The following is an 18,523-nucleotide window of genomic DNA, read 5'->3' as shown; positions in this document are numbered from 1 at the left end:
CACGGACCATTCACAAACAGTGCCTGGCTGGCTTATATGCTTGTTTGCTTTCATCAAAGGGCTCATTCCGCTGTGGGACATGCAAACCAGGTTTTACTGGAGACCAGGTCAGGGGATGCAGGCCTGAAAGGAGCTGCAGGAATCAAGCTCTGAACCCTTGCAGTATCCATGCACAGTGTGCTGAAGTGCGGCAAGGAGACATCTCATGTATTGTAAGTTGATGATCTCACAGATTTGTTTTAACTTGATCCCTGTTTTGACATTCTTCAGTAAAATCTGTAATTCATTTTTTAAAAAAAATGTATTATGTTATCCTTTGGGGGTGAGTCATATTTCTCAAAATCAAAAAAATTGCAATTAATTTGACAATATGCTCTAAGCAGGACATCATAACTTCATACAAATTATTTACATTTTTAGTAGTACGTAATTACACTGCCCTGCTTAGAGCATATTGTGAGTCTTCTAATTCCATATCCGACAGCACTTGTGTATGTTTGTAGAATTACTTCCTCAGCCTGGCTTTATTTTGTAACACTTTTGCTAACAGTGTGGTATTGGCTGGGCTGGCGATGGCTTTGTGTGCGGAAAAGATATCGATATTGATGGTTATCCTGATGAAGAACTTCCATGCTCAGCTGAGAGTTGCAGAAAGGTAAGATCTAAGAGGGCAGACACCTTATCCCTCATGTCTTCTTCATTTTAAATCGCAGCACAGGGAAGTGCACAGGAGGGTGAGAAACGGAGCAAACATGAGTCAGCAACATATTGCCCATGGACCCACATGGTCTTCCCTGACACCAGCACTCCTTTGCTTATGAAATTAGACTTGGAGAAATTAATTCTTCCCTCCCCAGCTGCTCTCTCCAGGATGGTCACTTGTCAACTAGGTTTTTCAAAAAGCAAAAACACTTCTTCAAGCTTTAAATGCTGGTGGGGAGGGGTTAAATGAATGTGCATGCACATGTATGGCTTCATCATGGGTTCTAGATTACCACCTTGTTTCCCCCCCATAGGACAATTGCAAGGTGGTTCCAAACTCTGGACAAGAAGATGCTGATGGAGATGGAATAGGAGATGCCTGTGATGATGATGCTGATGGGGATGGTATTCCGAATGAGCAGGTACTGGTTACAGATATTATTTATCTGTGTAATTTACATCCCTCCCGTACTCAAGCAGCAGGATTGTAAGCATCAGCCTTTATATCAAGCACCTGCACAGCCTCTAGTGCATCAATGGCCTTTTGCCATTTACTTAGATCAACACAACAACAACAAACCTATGGTTACGTGTAACATACTCAATAAACACACAAGACGTAACTGGCTGTACTTTTGAATAAATAAGGTATACTATTCATTGTATCAAATTGTAGATTTCAATGGAAGTCTCATAACGTTCAACGAAAAAAGCAAAAGACCCAGTGGATCAGTTCATTCTCTAGTCAGTTCATGCATAACTGTACATGTACAGTGGTAGCTTGGGTTATATACGCTGCAGGTTACAGACTCCACTAACCCAGAAATAGTGCTTCAGGTTAAGAACTTTGCTTCAGGATGAGAACAGAAATCGTGCTTCGGCGGCACGGCAGCAGCAGGAGGCCCCATTAGCTAAAGTGGTGCTTCAGGTTAAGAACTGTTTCAGGTTAAGTACGGACCTCCAGAACGAATTAAGTACTTAACCTGAGGTACCACTGTAATAGTATCTATTCCACTGTTCTGTTCAAAGAGTCCAATAATCCACATGAAGGGTTGTTACAGTTCCACAGAATCCTTTCACAGAGTCTAAGACAAGGATTTCTGGAATATTAGCCTTGTTTCGCCATCCTAGGCTTCATCTGTAGAACAGGCTCATATGTAATATTACAGGATAGTGGATCTTATAGCATAGTAGTGGTCTTCTGCTTTTTTCGTTGAACTTTATGAGACTTCCGTTGAAATCTACAGTTTGATACAATGAATAGTATACCTTATTTATTCAAAAGTACAGCCGGTTACGTCTTGTGTGTTTATTGATTATTTACTTAGATCAAACAGGTCTATCTGTATGCAGGACTCGATTAGACATATAGAACGGTAACAGATATTAGTGGGGGAGCATTTCAGTCTCCCAGGACATGGTACAGCAGACCTTGTAAGAGTTGCCAGGCATCATCATCAACAACAGAGTTTCAAAAGGAGATTCCCTGTGTGAACCCACTGAGCTGAATTCATCTGCAAATTCATCACTTGCAAAAGCCAGCAGAGAGTGATGATGATGATGAGTGATCCTGCACCAGAGAGACTCTAGCCCAGAGCACTTTGCCTTTCTCTGTTCCAGGACAACTGTGTACTGGCTTCTAATGTTAACCAGAGAAACAGCGACCAAGATATCTTTGGTGATGCATGTGACAATTGCCGTATGGTCTTAAACAATGACCAGCGAGACACGGACGGAGATGGCAAAGGTGATGCCTGTGATGATGACATGGATGGAGATGGTGAGTACATCTTCGCCTGTTAGATACCCTCTCTGTTCTGCGCTTGAAACTGGCACAGGAGGCACTTAGCTTCAAAGCTTGCATTTTCAACATTGACTTTTTAAACAGCTGTAGCACATTTTCAGGCCCCATTTACTCAACACAGCTCTCAGAGCCCCAAAGAGCTGCTTCTGAAGACTAGGCGGCAGCAATGACATAATGAGGTCCCTTAGTCACAAATGACAATTAACAAAGCCCTCTTCGGCTCCTGGCCTATTTATTGTCATTGTGAAAATTGTGATCTTTGTGGTGAGTTCATCTTTTCTTTTTATATGTGGAGAGTGAGCTTTTATTTACCACAGCCGATTCACCTTTTAACCACTGCAACCAAATATCTGTACTATACTGTTTACTAGGTTTTGCTATAGCTCGTAACTATATAACCCAGTAGCTGTGGTATTTTAGATGTGGTACAAAAGCAGCCAGACACACTTGTATCATTAAATAAAAGTAGCAAGATATACCGTATTTTTCGCCCTATAGGACGCACTTTTTCCCCTCCAAAAATGAAGGGGAAATCTGTGTGCGTCCTATGGGGCGAATACAAGCTTTCGCCGAAGCTTGGAGAGCGAGAGGGGTCGGTGCGCACCGACCCCTCTCGCTCTCCAGGCTTCAGGAAGCTATCAGCAAGCCTGGGGAGGCCGCAGGAGTTCCCCGCAGGGCTCCCTGCGCTGCGGATAGCAGCCTGCCGTCCGGCACGTGGGGCGCCATGAAGCAGAGCGCCCTTGCGCCGGGCAAACATCGGCCAGCCCCACAAGCTCGGGGGACAGCGGGGAGGCGCAGCGCCGCCATCCCGCTGTTCCCTGACCTGGTTTTGGGGGGGAAATAAAGGAAAGAAATTTTTCCCTCCCCCCCCCAAAAAAAACTAGGTGCGTCCTAGGGGACAGAGTGTCCTGTGGGACAAAAAATACAGTAATTTGTATTTTTTTTAATTAAAAAACCCCCTATACATGTAAAGTTAGGTAAACAATAACAATAGCTGGTTACTGTTTAAGACTGGCTTACGTTTTCTGTTGTAAGGTTGCTGTATCTTTAACTGACAGTTACAGAGGTTTACATAAGGCTGGCTGGTAAAGAGAAGTTCCTAGCACTATTTAACCTATATGGTAATTACTCAGTTGATCCCACCGCCAGGTACTGTGGACTTCACCTGGTTTCCTTCAAGCCAGGCTAGCAGGCAGTTCTCATTCTGATCATTTTCAGAAGTGCCTTGCTGAATTCTCCTTACTGTTCAATGCCCTCATGGCCAATCTTTGGCTTAAGCCAATGATTCAGCTCTTTGGGGGCAAATTATACTACCAGGTTTTTCTTTCACCTCGATAACCTCGTTTCCATCTTGCTTCAGCTCCAGAGTCTAGACTTCAGCCTTCTCCCTCAGCTTATTCTTAGCTTGTCTCATCCTAAATCATCATCTTCATTCTTGTCTTCCTCTTCTTCATCTCTTTGCTCTTCTTTCTCTCTCTCAACAGTAGTAGAATAGGCCTATTTATCTTCCAGCCACCCTGTCTTTCAACACATCAGATTTGAGTGCCATATAAGTCTCCCCCTCATCAGGCCATTTTTGCCATTCAATGATTTACCAAGAATTTCTACCTAGCCACTCAGAACTGCAATTTTACAATCTTCTCCTTAAGAATCTAGTCTCATCGCCCCCAGTCTTATGTAAGTAAATAAAAGCCAACTGTCAGTCACCAACAGATATCTAGGACATCAAATTTAACCCTTTACACGACCCCATATACATAGACATTGTATCTAAACCCAACCCTGTTCTAGTAAACAATTTTTTACAAAAAACACTACTTCTCCACAATCCTCGTTACTACTGTTGTTTTGTATCCTTCCTCTTTTCCAAAGAGCTCAGAATTATATGTGGGACTATCCCTTTTCCTCCTCAGGCAAGACCTTTGAGGCAGATTAGGCACAGAGATCCTAACGAGCCCAAAATTTCCCAGTGAATCTAATGGCCAAGTAGCAATTTGCAACAAGGTCTTCCTTGGTCCACATCTCATCTGCTATCCATTATGCCATGCTGACTCTTTGTTTCTGGCCTTATGAGTTGCTAGAGCGATGCAAAGCCAACACTGATTTTGTGTCATCGTTTCATTCAGGTATTAAGAACGTTTTGGACAACTGTCAGAGGGTCCCCAACCGGGAACAGAAAGACAGAGATAATGATGGTGTGGGTGATGCTTGTGACAGCTGCCCAGATATTAGCAACCCAAATCAGGTGAGCAACAGCAGGAAAAAAAGCCATAGGCCAAGTGACCAGATAATTTTAGACTATAATTCCCATCATCCTTGGCTACTGGCCATGCTGACTGGGGCGAATGGGAGTTGGGGTCCAACAACCTCTGCATGGCACCAGGATGTGGAATCAAAGTCTTTGGTTCTTAGTGGAAGCAAAAATGGGACTGTCAATTTAAGATTATGAAAATTTCAAGTGTGGTGTTCCAGTTCCATTGTGGCAATAATTATTTAGAAAGAATGAAAAGTACAGCTCTGTTAAACTTTAGTATGAACTATGATAACTACAGTAACGCTGCAGTTATTGTTTTCCTGTATGACACAAGTCTTGATCTGACATTTAATCAATCCATGCATAAAGGTGTCCAGAAAACCCAAAAGGTTTGGTACCTCAGCCTGACTGGTAGCAGGTGTCTAAGAAGCTCTGGAAGTGGCTTTTCCCCAGTTCTGTTACCTGACAGCCATTATTTGAAGGTGTCAGATTGAACATGGGACTTCCTCCTTTCAAAACATGTTCTCTACTCCTGAGCCCTCATTTGTGCAAATCACTGAGATAAAGCCCAATGCCAATAAATGTTCTCACTGAATAAATAGCCATAGGGATTAAATGTCAATCTTCTTTAATTGCAAAAGCAAGCAAACAAAGAAACTGAAAAGGATTTTATGCAGGGGGAGATCTCTCTAAGGATAAATAATCTGTGCCTATAGAATACAGAATTGTATGCACAGCTGGGGTCCAATCCATCTTTCCACCTTTTCAGATATTAATCCCCTGCTAATACAGATTATTGTGTTGAATTTTAATGACTTCCAGCAATGTAATTTTATATTTTCCCCTCTTCAATTTAGTAATTTAATCTTGTTCTATTTCTGTTTACAGTCAGATATTGATAATGATCTGGTAGGAGATTCCTGTGACACCAATCAAGACAGGTAGGGTAAATCTTAATCAGAATCAAATTCATCCTTGTTATGATGCTGCTGGGAGGTATTTAACTAACCTGCCCCATCACTGCAAATATTTATGCTTCTGTAATGGGACATGCCTGCACCCTCCCTCAATCTGCTCCTGATGTAGGGGCCATGTGTCAGGGGGGAAACATTCCCCTGCACAAGCAGATATCCTTGAAATGATGAAACATTCACTTTGCTGGATTCCATCCACTAATTTCACTGAAATTGCACCTATGTCTCTACCGTGGTAAAAGGTTAGCTTAAATTATTTTCAATACACTGTACTCATTATTGGAACCAATGCAGATTTACAATCTATTTCCACAAATCGTCTCTCTTCATATATGTTAAAAGCACCCTCACAGGCTGAGGCAGATAGCGATTAAACTGTCTCATAACCAGTTCCCCTCCCCAAGTTACTATTTGCCCAGCTATGGACTAGAGAGGTGTGGGGATGACCTTTGAGAAAATAGCATAGGAGAAAGAGTTAACCACACCCCAGCACTGCCAGGCTCACCCCTAGCTATTCCTTTTTAAATTAATGTCGTTATTTAAAGCAGAAGAGCAATAAAGCTCATTTCAATAACAACTGCATGATGGTGTATAGAAAACAGGTTTTCGTGTGCCAAAAGTGCATGGAAACAAATACAGCAAAAGACCATTTGGGCTTTACTTCATACAAGTAAAATAAGCAAATATTGTCAGAAGGGTTGAAATCATTTGCTGGATCCCTCCATTCTCAGTAATACATCAAGGATGGTAGTCATTATAAACCTAACTTCCCTTATGGCTAAAGACCTCAATTCAGGCTGCAGAGTGTTTACCATTCTTAGGACAGGAATAAACATCAGTGTTTCCCTTCATGTCTAGTTCCAGCTTGTAGTAACCTCAGATATATTCTGGTTAGAGAAGATTGAAGAAGTTCCCTGAGCTCACGTGGATATCTCAAATTGTTTCCTCAAATAGGGTGGTTTTGTCTCCTAGTACTAACTGTCACAACATACCTTCATTAGAGGCCTTCCCGTGTAACAATGGATACAGGAAAACAAACAAGCATTCCTTGTCGGTAGTACAAGAAGTAGTAGCCAACATTCCTATTACTTAGAAAGACAGAAATAGGAACTAATACAGGGTGTTTTTGCTTTTACCTCCTTCTTTACTCCCAGCGATGGGGATGGACACCAAGACAGCACCGACAACTGTCCCACAGTCATTAACAGTTCCCAGCTAGACACCGATAAGGATGGGCTGGGAGATGAGTGTGATGATGACGACGACAATGATGGAATTCCAGACCTTGTTCCTCCAGGCCCAGATAACTGCCGGCTTGTTCCTAATCCAGGACAAGAAGATGACAACAGTATGGCAGACATTTCTTCTTCTTTCTCTTTTTACCTCAGTTTTCTTTTTAATGCACAACATATGGGGATGATATGGTGCCTTCTAATCCTCAAAGGAAGCTGATGATTTCCTTTGATCATAAGGAACCTATATTTTCCAGAACTGAGCTTTGCTTTGACCTTGAATAAGTGTCAACCAAGGGACTGGCTCTTCTGGATCGAATCCAGAAGGGACCTACAGCTAATTAGAAGCACCACATTTCCCCCTTGGTATCCACTCTTGAAAACAGAGCATTTCAGAGCTAGTTATGTGACCAGGCTCTTACCAGCTTCCTTAAGAAATGCCTTTATTGAGCTTTATTGACTGGAACAATAAATTTGTATTGAATAGAATTGAATATAATGGATGATTATAAGGCGCAAGGGCCATTTTATCCATAGTAGGAGCAGCAAGTTTTCCCCTTGTGCAGACTGTCCTGTGTATCTCAGCTTCTTTTGCAGAGCAGAGGTCTGTCTGTCAAACCAGACTCTACCACAAGTGTGAAAAATTTCATGCAGGTTACAAAAGGCCATGAGAGGGCAGTGGTGGTAAGGTTTGGTATGAAGCACATTAAGTCAAGGCTACATGCTCTTAATGAAGCCCAATAAAATTAAGATGTAAAGACCAAACAAAACTTGTAATTGTATAAAGGTAAAGGGACCCCTGACCATTAGGTCCAGTCATGACCAACTCTGGGGTTGCGGCACTCATCTCGCTTTATTGGCTGAGGGAGCCAGGGTACAGCTTCTGGGTCATGTGGCCAGCATGACTAAGCTGCTTCTGGCAAACCAGAGCAGCGCACAGAAACACTGTTTACCTTCCCGCCAGAGCGGTACCTATTTATCTACTTGCACTTTGATGTGCTTTCGAACTGCTAGGTGGGCAGCAGCAGGGACCGAGCAACGGGAGCTCACCCCATCGCAGGGATTTGAACCACCGACCTTCTAATCAGCAAGCCCTAGGCTCTGGTTTAACCCACAGCGCCACCCGCATCCCCTTGTAATTGTATAAATGGGTATAAATTGCACCCGTTTATTTTTGGGTGATTCATTCAGAATCATTCAGAATCATTCAGATTCATTCAGAATCATTCACACAGTTCCCCGATTTTATCCACAAACATGGTTAGAACCCACATTTTATACATCAGTATGCACTTCAAGTGTTACCCACTGGGAACATGGGCTCTTCCCATGCTTCTTGTCTGAAGTACCAGGGCAGTGATTCACCAGCTGCTACACCTTTGCTTTGTTCACTTCATAGCAAGGCAGCTGCTTCTTCTCACCTATTTTCACCAGGTGGTGTCCAAATGGCTGCCCTACCTGCTTTATAGTAGTTAATGAAACCTGAAATGGATTCAGTTCATAATCTGACTTCAACCAGAGTCTCCTAACGTGATGTACAACTCTGTTTAATTCAGTCCTCAGGATTGCTTACACATCACTCAAATGCTTCTCTTTGGTTTTATCTCTTGGTACCTGGCCATTACTAGGGTTGCTCCACCCCTCCTCCCTTTCACTGTTAAAGGCAATTAGAAATTGGGCCTGATGCAATTCCTGCATATCTATGAGCTTGGCAAATGAACATAAGTATTTGTTTCCCCCTGTTAACTGCTGCTGAAACAGCTGTTTTGTGAAAACAGCTATCAAATCACATCCTTTGGGTGTTGTGTTCATGTGTCCAGGTGATGGAGTTGGTGATATCTGTGAATCAGATTTTGATCAAGACACAGTGATAGATAGGATTGACGTTTGTCCCGAGAATGCAGAGATCACCCTGACAGATTTCAGGGCTTATCAGACTGTCGTCCTGGATCCAGAAGGGGATGCTCAGATTGACCCTAATTGGATGGTTCTGAACCAGGTAAAACATTTTTTAATATCTAAAAGCATCCAGGAATGATAGGCAGGAAAAAGCAACAAAGATTTCTCTCAAAACTTGGAAGAATAAGGGTGTTAATGTTGAAATGTGGTGGTGGTGGGGTTTGCGGGGGTGGTACTTATTGGAGGAAAACAATCTGGATATTTTTGGCAAAGAACATAAATGTGCTGGACTCACAAGGTGACACATGGATGAGCATTGATAATGAAAGTGGTCTTTATCCATCATCTTGGGCATGACTTAATAAAACATCCTTAGACTAGCTTCATGAATTATATTGCTTATGTTTCATAGGGCATGGAGATTGTGCAGACCATGAATAGTGATCCTGGACTTGCTGTAGGTATGTGAGTTATTTTTTTTGTAGACACTCACACAGCAGCTCACAAGCAGAAATTGATTAAAACTATTTGCTCAAAAGATGCCTATAGTGATCCCCAGTGTGCAGCCTTCATCCAGCTTCAGGATGCTTTGGTCTATAGCCTAGTGCTAGAAGCATTAAATCCCAGATAAAATCTCCAGCATTTCTGGCTAACTGTAGGCCTGGGGTCTGAAGCAGTGGATTGGACCTTTTGCATCTAAAGGAAGAACAAGTATTGAATTTTACACTTATAATTGGTTTGGACTTGATGTGTATACCTATACATTCGAACAGGTTACACAGCTTTCAACGGAGTTGATTTTGAAGGCACTTTCTTTGTCAACACGGCAACGGATGATGACTACGCCGGCTTCATTTTTGGTTATCAAGACAGCTCCAGCTTTTATGTGGTGATGTGGAAACAGACTGAGCAGACCTATTGGCAGGCAACTCCGTTTAGAGCTGTTGCAGAACCTGGGATTCAGCTGAAGGTACAGGCTTGAGCCAAAATGACCCAAATCTCATTAATGCTGTCATCTAGCGTTGCACCAAGATGGAACTGGCAGGGCGTTTGTATGATGTGGTTTCTAACATTCGTTTATTTGGATGTTCCATTACAGAATGGGAAAAGAATTAAAACTTCTGGTTTTTCTCATAATACTTGGAGAAATGTTATTGTTATTAAAGGAGATTTCTTATTTTTTACTTGTCTTTGTACTTGTGTTCTGTGTAGGCTGTTAAATCAAAAACTGGGCCGGGAGAACACCTCAGGAATTCACTTTGGCACACAGGGGACACTAATGATCAAGTCAGACTGCTTTGGAAAGACCCTCGAAATGTAGGCTGGAAGGATAAAGTTTCCTATCGCTGGTTCTTGCAGCACAGACCTCAGGTTGGGTATATTAGGTAAGGCGATGGGCAAAGCAGGATGCAATGCAATTCTTAGTGAACATCTATTGTTGTCTATGTGTATACTTAAAAATGCAATACTGTCGTACCTTGGTTTTCGAACAGCTTAGTTCTCGAACGCCACAAACCCAGAGGTTCTGTTCTGGTTTGTGTACTATTTTTGGCAGCCGAACGTCCAACTGGGCTTCTGATTGGCTGCAGGAGCTTCCCGCAGCCAATTAGAAGCAGTGCTTTGGTTTCCTAACGTTTTGGTAGTTGAACGGACTTCCGGAACGGATTCCGTTCGACTTCTAAGGTACGACTGTACAGTATGTGAAAGCAAAAAACAAACTTCTGTTTCACGATACACACTACCATACGTTTGTGTATACAGTGGTACCTCGGGTTAAGTACTTAATTCGTTCTGGAGGTCCGTTCTTAACCTGAAACTGTTCTTAACCTGAGGTTAAGCTAATGGGGCCTCCTGCTGCCGCTGCACTGCCAGAGCATGATTTCTGTTCTCATCCTGAAGCAAAGTTCTTAACCTGAAGCACTATTTCTGGGTTAGCGGAGTCTGTAACCTGAAGCGTATGTAACCTGAAGCGTATGTAACCCGAGGTACCACTGTAAATGTAGTTCTAATGATGGTAATGGGTTTGCTTTTTATTTTATTTTATTGGTTTCCAGTTTTTGCCCAGTACCTGAATAGTCTGTTGCAACTATTAAATATTGTATGTAGAACATGCTATCCACCCCAAGCCTTCATTCGGGATATACACTTAATTAAAGTTCTTCTTACTTTGCTTTAAGCAACAGTGCCCTTCTGCTGCCTGAAATATGTAAATGTGAATTATACTCACAGACAAGGAGACGAGTTGTAAAAGATCTGGCATGTTGTCTTCCTGCTGTCAGAAATTATTACCAGGCAAGACTCTCAGCAAGCTCATTCCCCCATCAAACTAAGGCTGAGTTCACACATATTGGTAACCACAACATACAGCTTTTCACCCCAATCACGGTGCTTTTCACTAGGAACTTATTAACACATCCAGCTGCAAGTCTTCCATGTTTGTTTCACGAGATCATAACATGAATCAGCTCCAGGTTCTTATCTTTTTAAAAAAGAAAGATGTTTCCATATTTTTGCAATTTATATGCTTAGTTATTTTCACCTCTAAGCGGTGTATAAGTAACTCTACAATAAAGATAAAAACCAGTAAAACTGCAAAATGAGAATTCATAGGGGGGTGTGTGCTTGTAACAATACTCAAAAATACAAAGTACCTTTTCTCTTTTTCTGCCCATGGCAGCCATTTTGTGCTGCCACTCACAACACTTTTATCTATATCATCTATATCTATATCATCTATATCTATATCTATATCTATACCTATATCGATATCGATATATGAGTACCAGCACCTCACTTTAAAAAAGAAATGAAAACAACCCACTGTGTGTAGAGAATCAGGATACTGTACATCTATCTTTATTTGTTCCACTTTCAAAGGGCAAGGTTTTATGAAGGTTCTGAACTGGTGGCGGATTCTGGAGTGACCATAGACACTACCATGCGTGGAGGAAGGCTTGGTGTTTTCTGCTTCTCTCAGGAAAACATTATTTGGTCCAATCTGAAGTATCGCTGCAATGGTAACATTTCCCCCACATCCTCCTCCTGCCTAATCAAATGAGCAACTGTAAAGAGGAAAGCTGTTTTAGGGAGGTTGCATGAATGACTTCCCAGATATGGCATTACGTATGCTTTCCAAATCTGCAATGTGACTTAGCAGGTCTCTGGGCTGCTCAGATGTGAGTACAGCTGATAACTCAACTGCTGTGTAAATGTCAGTTGCTTGCAGAAGACCCTTTGGAGATCTAAAAAGCGTGCAATTAATCATGTTAAAAACACCAGTAATCTTTGCACAATACTGAGCATTTTGGAAATATTGAAATAAGAATCTGGGGGGGGGGGGGAGGGAAACATCATCAAGAAGTAACAGGTGCATCCATTGACTGACATTTCCTTTAGGTAGTCATATTCCCACTGTTACTTGGGCCACAAAATAGGGAACAATTGATAAATGGAGAAGCCCTCAGTTGTAGGCTTTGCTGTTCAGATCTTAGTCATAGAAACTGTTCAGCTGATTACTAACAAAAGTGTACAGCCATGGACAGTTAAAGTTGCAATCTTAATATGCAGTCTTACTTGGCAGGAAGGCCATTGAATTCAGTGGGATGTAAATCCTTTCTTACTTCTGTGGCTTCTTGCATGAGACAAGTCCAGCTTTAAGCAGAGAGACATGTAGACTTGAGCAGTTCTGCTTGCCTTGGCGAGTGTGATGCCACATTCTGGCACCTATGATGAGTGACTTGCCTTCTTTCTAACTTCGAAATTGCAGAGGTCAGGTAAGATTTTTGTCCTGGCAGTTTGCATGCGAAGGTGCCTGGGATATGCTTGGCAGAGGCACAGCCAAGGTGCCTAGAAATCTTGGCCATGCAGAATCATACTGGCAAAAAGCTACAAGCTTGTCCTGTTGAGGGACAGGGAAGGTGGGTGAATGAGATAAGGATGAACACTGCTGCCTGAAGGCACCCAGGGCACTTTAGGAAAGGAATGGAGGATAGCCAAAGTTTGCACATTTTCCTGCTTAGGACTGGACTTGTGCCATGTAAGAAGCTGAACCATTTTGACCCCTGCAGATGCAACATGGGTAATAATAGCCGAGGAGTTCACGATGCTGGCCTTACGGTGTGCTTTCCCCCCCCCTGTAGAGACCATACTCATATTTAATTAATCCATCTGTAAAACAGAACTTCTAAAAAAAAAGTTACAGCTGTGTGTAATAAGCAGGCACCAGCTCCTAACCTGAACTTCGAAAATAAAATGCTCATGAGTTTCATACCAAGAGTAAAGACTAATCACGTGTCTTCTGTTTCTTGTTTTTAGATACTATCCCAGAGGACTTCCAAGAATTTCAGGCTCAGCAATATGGAGTTGGAGATATTTAAGAATACAAGCTGCTTTGGCAAACAATAAAGCAATGTATATTAAATTCTTATACGGCTTTTTTTTGGTGCAAGTCCACACTACGCTTGTCATTATTGGTGTAAAGATAGCACACCATAGACAGAATAGGGTGGGGGGTCATTTAGGGTTGAATTTCTTTTTTAAAGTTAAAACATTTAGGGTCCAGCTGATTGGTTTGTTCCTGTAAATCAGGGGTGGGGAATCTTCTTTATCAGACGGGGCCACATTCCCTCATGGGATGTCTTCTGGGGACCATATGCTGGACGCAAAAGTGGATGGAGCAACACATGTGCTTCTTTCTTCACAGTAGGGCAGCCTTCCAGCCACAGCAGTTTCAACAAGCAGCCACCTACTGTCATCTCATTCCATCCAGGTAAGCTGGAGGCATTGTAGCAGTTCAGGGACACAATCCAGCCAGGCAGAAGCACAGAGCGGGGCTGGTGTGAAGTGTGGCGTTGTGAGAGGTCATGTGGTCTTGTGAAAGTCTTGAGGAGCAAATAGGGAAGCTGGGGGGGCTGCATTTGGGTCTGAGGTTCCCCCCTCCTGCTGTAAATAAACAGAAATAAATAGGCTAATTACATGTCACACAAAAACATGTGCTGAAAGCTTTCTCATTGCCTTCTTTATAACAAACAAACAAGCTGCTTATAAAACAGAAGTATAGAACAGAGCACGTACTTAACCCATTTTCCCCACTCCAAATTTACTCTCATGGTTTCCTTCCTCCTCCTTCCCCTCAACAGCATCTTAGTCATGTGTTGCAAGCCCATAATTGAAGTTGAGCTGGGGGCAGGGAATTGTTGAAAGCAAGGGGGGAAAGGAGGCAGGAAAGGGTTAAGCGCCTCTTCCCTCCCCCAGTCCATTCTCCATTCCAAATTTCCCTCTGCCACAGTAGCTTCTCATTTAAAACAATAACATGGAGTGGAGGCTGTGTACGTAACAGGCAAGCCCTATTTCGGTGTTCTGTCCGAACAGGAAATGTAAGCACGTGCAGGGGGTGTTGGGGGCCTACAGGTCAGCCCTGCCCTCAACATTCCTGCATACACCAGCCCCCACTTACCAAGGCCAGCTTCTAAGTGCATTTCACTGAATGTGCTTAGAGGCCTCCATAGGACCAGAAACCCTTATAAGGCAAGGTCCCCAACTGCGTGGAGTATGTCGGGACTGATACACGTGGCAATGGTGCATAGCTGTCAACCGTCCCTTATTTGGCAGGAAAGTTCCGCATCCCAGCGCTGTGTCCCGCTGCTCTCCCTTATTGATGATGTCCCTTAAATTTCCCGGGTTTCAAAGGAAGCAGCTCCTCTCCCTCCCAGCCTGCCGGCCAGGGAGGAAGGAGGCTCCAACTGTGTTGCTTGGCTGCGTTGTTCACCCAATAATGAGCCTAAGAACAACTGGGGGGGTGGAGCTTGCATGCCTTGTGCCGATCAAATCGGCCACGTTGCCTGGGGACTCTCCTTTGCTCAGCGCTTCCCAGTGGAGAGGTGACGGTGGTTTTCCTTGCCCTTTGCCAGGTTGCTGTGCTGTGGTAACCACCGCTTGAGGCTTTGTTTGGCTGCTGGCTAGGCTTTCTGCCTTTGGCTTGGAGGGGCTCAGAAGTTGAACATACCTGTGCTGGAAAAATCCCTTATTTTGGCTGCTGATCCCTTATTTTCGAGGCTGCTGCTCCCTTATTTTCGAGGCTGCTGCTCCCTTATTTTCAAATCTGTAAGTTGACAGCTATGCAATGGGGGTGTGTGGAGCTTTCATGCACTCTTGAAGCATTCCCTGCTCATGTTTTACATTACATAATGCCTGAACAGGCCTGTGCTTTTCACCCCATGTCTTCCTCTGCGGAGACCTCAGTGCTGCCTTATTCACACAAGCAACTGGAAGCCAGGGTCCATATCGCATGCTTGCAGGGCTAACTACCAGTAGACAGGAATTAAATGGCTGCTTCAGGTATCTAATGATGGCTTTCATGAAAAGGGCAGTCAGTTGCTATTTTAGTTTATGGTTTTTGGATTCCTTTTTCCTGCTAGGGAGAGAGGGGGGTATTTGTGGTATTTTCAGCCTCAGGTTCCCAAATTATTGCACTGACCTCAGGTAGTGTGTTATCTTGGAGGTGGTGGGTGAGAAGCACCATGTGCTGCTCTGTCTCACAGCAAATTGTCTTAGGCTTGTCCCGGATACTGGATAAAGTACCGGTAGCTATACATACAAACTGCTGCTCTGATCACAATTCCCCAGCCAGATTCAACAGCTAGGGCTGCAGACCTTTAAAGAAACTAAATTCCCACCCGTCAGCTGTTTGGGAGGAGGAGCAAGCTGGAGCAAAATTGTTGGCTGATGCAATTCTGATGTACCACTTAAATGTACTTGAGGTTTTTGCACTATTGGGTGAGCAACATATCAGGCAAGCAATTCTGCTAATAATTGGGTTTGTCTTGTGGCTGCTGCCTAAACCCCATTACCTTTTACCTAAACCTTGCTTCCATGCCGAGAGCCATCTGGCCCCCATTGGCTTCAAAGGCATGAACTGTAGCCAACATTATTTTCACATGAAGTCAGCCAGCTTGCTGAGTGCTGAAACAGCTGCTAAGTGCAGACTTTTGATAGCCATGTACCGCAGGAGGAAAGGCCTAAGACCCACAAGGGTATCTGTGCAGGATGTTTTGCATATGCCCTGGACAGCTACAAGCTTTGCACCACAGCTTGAAAAGATATTTACTTGTTCAACTTCCACTTCACTATGCAGCATAGTGGAGTCTTTCACTGGTCATCATCTTCTCGTGGCTTGAATAGCCGTGGGCAGATGCTCCCATTTGGCTGTGGAAGAGTCTGATTACAGGGGGGAAATTGACTCGTGAAACTTAGTGCTATCCTATGCATGTCTACCCGGAAGTAAGCCCGGCAGCAATATGAGTAGATCCATTAAAAGAGTATATCACTTAAAATGAACAAACATGATTCAGGTAGTTGTACTAATTTCAATTTCTACTCTGGGTAGAACTTAGTTGAATATTACCCATTAGCTTAAAAACAAACCTGACTAAAATAACGAGAAACTAGTTTTTTTAAAAAAAATACATCGTTTAAGTATGTCCAATAAATAAAACAGAAGAGAGCACAAGAATATATAGAACAAATATCTATTATATTGTTATTTTGCTTGCTAGGTATAACAATTTACTTACAATGACCATGTAGCATAAGTAGCACATGTTTGTAAGTCTGATTCTCTAAAAACTTTTTTTAAAAACTCTCCAGGGTAGTATCACATTCAGTTGTTTGTAAAAGCAGCAGTGATTAGAAGTCAGTACTTTAAATGGAAAACATGATGCTTGTTTATTTTAGGTTGCTAACCACTGTGGGCAAATTCATACCTCATTTGTGGCTTGTAAAGACTTCCTGATGCATTTTTGCCATAACAAATGGTTAAAAACTAGTGTTTCCTGTGATGTGGTTTTAAGTTTTGCACATGGAGGCTACTGCACATGAGCGACTGCCCTAGTGAAAAAGGGCAGAAATCATCACGTTAATAGAATGTCTCCATTTTTATGTGGAATTCTGGAGGGTAGTCAGTGGCCATTGGCAGGGTTTTTTTCCAGCCAAAACTCAGTTCTGGCACTTCTCAGGTGGGCGCATTGCTATTATAAGAGTACAAGGGAAGCACGCATGATGAGTTCCGACACCTCTTTTTCTAGAAAAATGGCACTGGCCATAGGATATATTAAATGACCTCTCGCATCAGAGACAGAGCTCTGATGTCAAAGAGAACTACCTAATGCTGGAGCCAACCTCCACCACTGAAATATACTCAGATTCAGGAGAGTGGATTTCATGCTCTTTATTCAGTTCATAGTGGTGAGGAGGAATGAGAAGTTCCCCCAGAATGTCTGCCTTATATACATTATTTACACAATGGGCCCCACGTGATTGGCTAATTCCAGGATTCTGTAGACCAATCAGGTTGCGGATTCCCTTCCACCTGGAGCTGGATTGGGTGGCTCCTTTGGACCAATCAAACTGCTGCATTCTGAATCCTATTGTTCTAGGACCAATCAGACTGCTGCCTTTTGGATCCTATTCAACTCAGTACATAACAACCACAATAACAAGACCCGTTCCTCTGAATCACCAGCCAACCTACTTACGACGTCCAAATGGGGGTGTGCTGGGGAGTGTTCCAGGAAGCAGTCGGGATCCCAAGCCTACCTTACCCCCAGCACTCCCTCTGCCCCAAACTAGAATAAAACATACACATGCTTTTGAGTGCCACTGATCCTCTTCAATGAGTGAGGAAGTAGGTAGGTGGGTGGGAAATAGTGTTATTATTTTAGGCCGGAAACAGATGGAGGAAAGCAGAGCCCTCCATTTTTTCACCCTGCCTGTGAGAGGCCAGCAGGATGTTGGGATGAGGCAGCTAAAACTGCCTTTGTTAAGTCCTCCCCTGCCCTAAAGGCTTGTAGTTTTAAGGCAGTGTACACATCACTAGCTTAAACAATGCGGTTATTCTTTTTCCTCAGTTTTGAATGAAGCTGGCTGGGGGACGGGGAAGTGCATCAAAAAGCAGTATTTCTTAAGAAACAACTGAATAGGTATGGATTGTGACTAATGTGTGTACAGTGCTTCTCAAACTAGCAGTGAGAGTTCACTGAATGCAGAGCAAACAGAAGCGTGTACACAGCCTGTGTTTGTCAAATTAACAAATTAGTACAGTGGAATCTCGGGTTGCGAACATGATCCATGTGGGAGGCATGTTCGCAACCCGCAGCGTCGTGCCTGTGCATGCACGGGTTGCGATTCGGCACTTCTGTGCTTGCGCAAAGCACAATTTAGTGCGTCTGCACATGTGTGCACGCCGAAACCTGGAAATAACCTGTTCTGGCTTCTTCTGGGTTCGGTGTGGTGCGAAACCTGAAATCACGCAACCTGAAGCATTTGTAACCCGAGGTACCACTGTATGTAAAGCATTCCTATGGCTCTCACTGCGGCACAAATCACTTTAGAAGGCTGAGTCAGACATCAGGATGTATGTAGGTGCTGACCAAAGAAGAATGTGAAAACCTTAGCCAAATGATTTAATAAAATAAATCTGTAGGGTGAGCAGGGGGTCTATGAACAGATTATGGGTTGCTCTGAGGCAACTCTGGATGGCTTGGCTGAAGGAGAAATGGTCTTGAGTAGGCCTTGAGTAGACAGAGGTTCTATTGAGCTGAGGAAAGTCTGCAGACAAAAGCCCCTTCTGTAGGGCTACCAGCTGGACAGTTTTAAATTGACT

The 18,523-nt window shown here is 43.2% G+C and overlaps 1 protein-coding gene across 1 annotated transcript in view; it reads left to right on the top strand.

The window, feature by feature from the left end:
- The window catches only part of THBS4 (thrombospondin 4), a 39,942-nt gene extending 26,657 nt beyond the window's left edge, over positions 1-13,285 (top strand). Inside the window, exons 10-22 of the mRNA XM_082191739.1 lie at positions 60-212; positions 551-655; positions 1,017-1,124; positions 2,323-2,482; positions 4,633-4,751; positions 5,649-5,701; positions 6,889-7,082; positions 8,787-8,965; positions 9,278-9,326; positions 9,639-9,835; positions 10,078-10,250; positions 11,743-11,882; positions 13,180-13,285. Of these exons, the coding sequence (XP_082047865.1) occupies positions 60-212; positions 551-655; positions 1,017-1,124; positions 2,323-2,482; positions 4,633-4,751; positions 5,649-5,701; positions 6,889-7,082; positions 8,787-8,965; positions 9,278-9,326; positions 9,639-9,835; positions 10,078-10,250; positions 11,743-11,882; positions 13,180-13,241 (1,692 nt within the window). The 3' untranslated portion in view covers positions 13,242-13,285. The remainder of the gene's footprint in view (positions 1-59; positions 213-550; positions 656-1,016; positions 1,125-2,322; positions 2,483-4,632; positions 4,752-5,648; positions 5,702-6,888; positions 7,083-8,786; positions 8,966-9,277; positions 9,327-9,638; positions 9,836-10,077; positions 10,251-11,742; positions 11,883-13,179) is intronic.
- Positions 13,286-18,523: the final 5,238 nt, after the last annotated feature.

Source organism: Podarcis vaucheri (genome assembly GCF_965113315.1).
Source record: "Podarcis vaucheri genome assembly, chromosome: 11".
NCBI classification, from domain to species: Eukaryota; Metazoa; Chordata; class Lepidosauria; order Squamata; family Lacertidae; genus Podarcis; species Podarcis vaucheri.
Note: the sequence above shows the minus strand (reverse complement) of the source record. Positions and strands in the feature narration are given on the sequence as shown.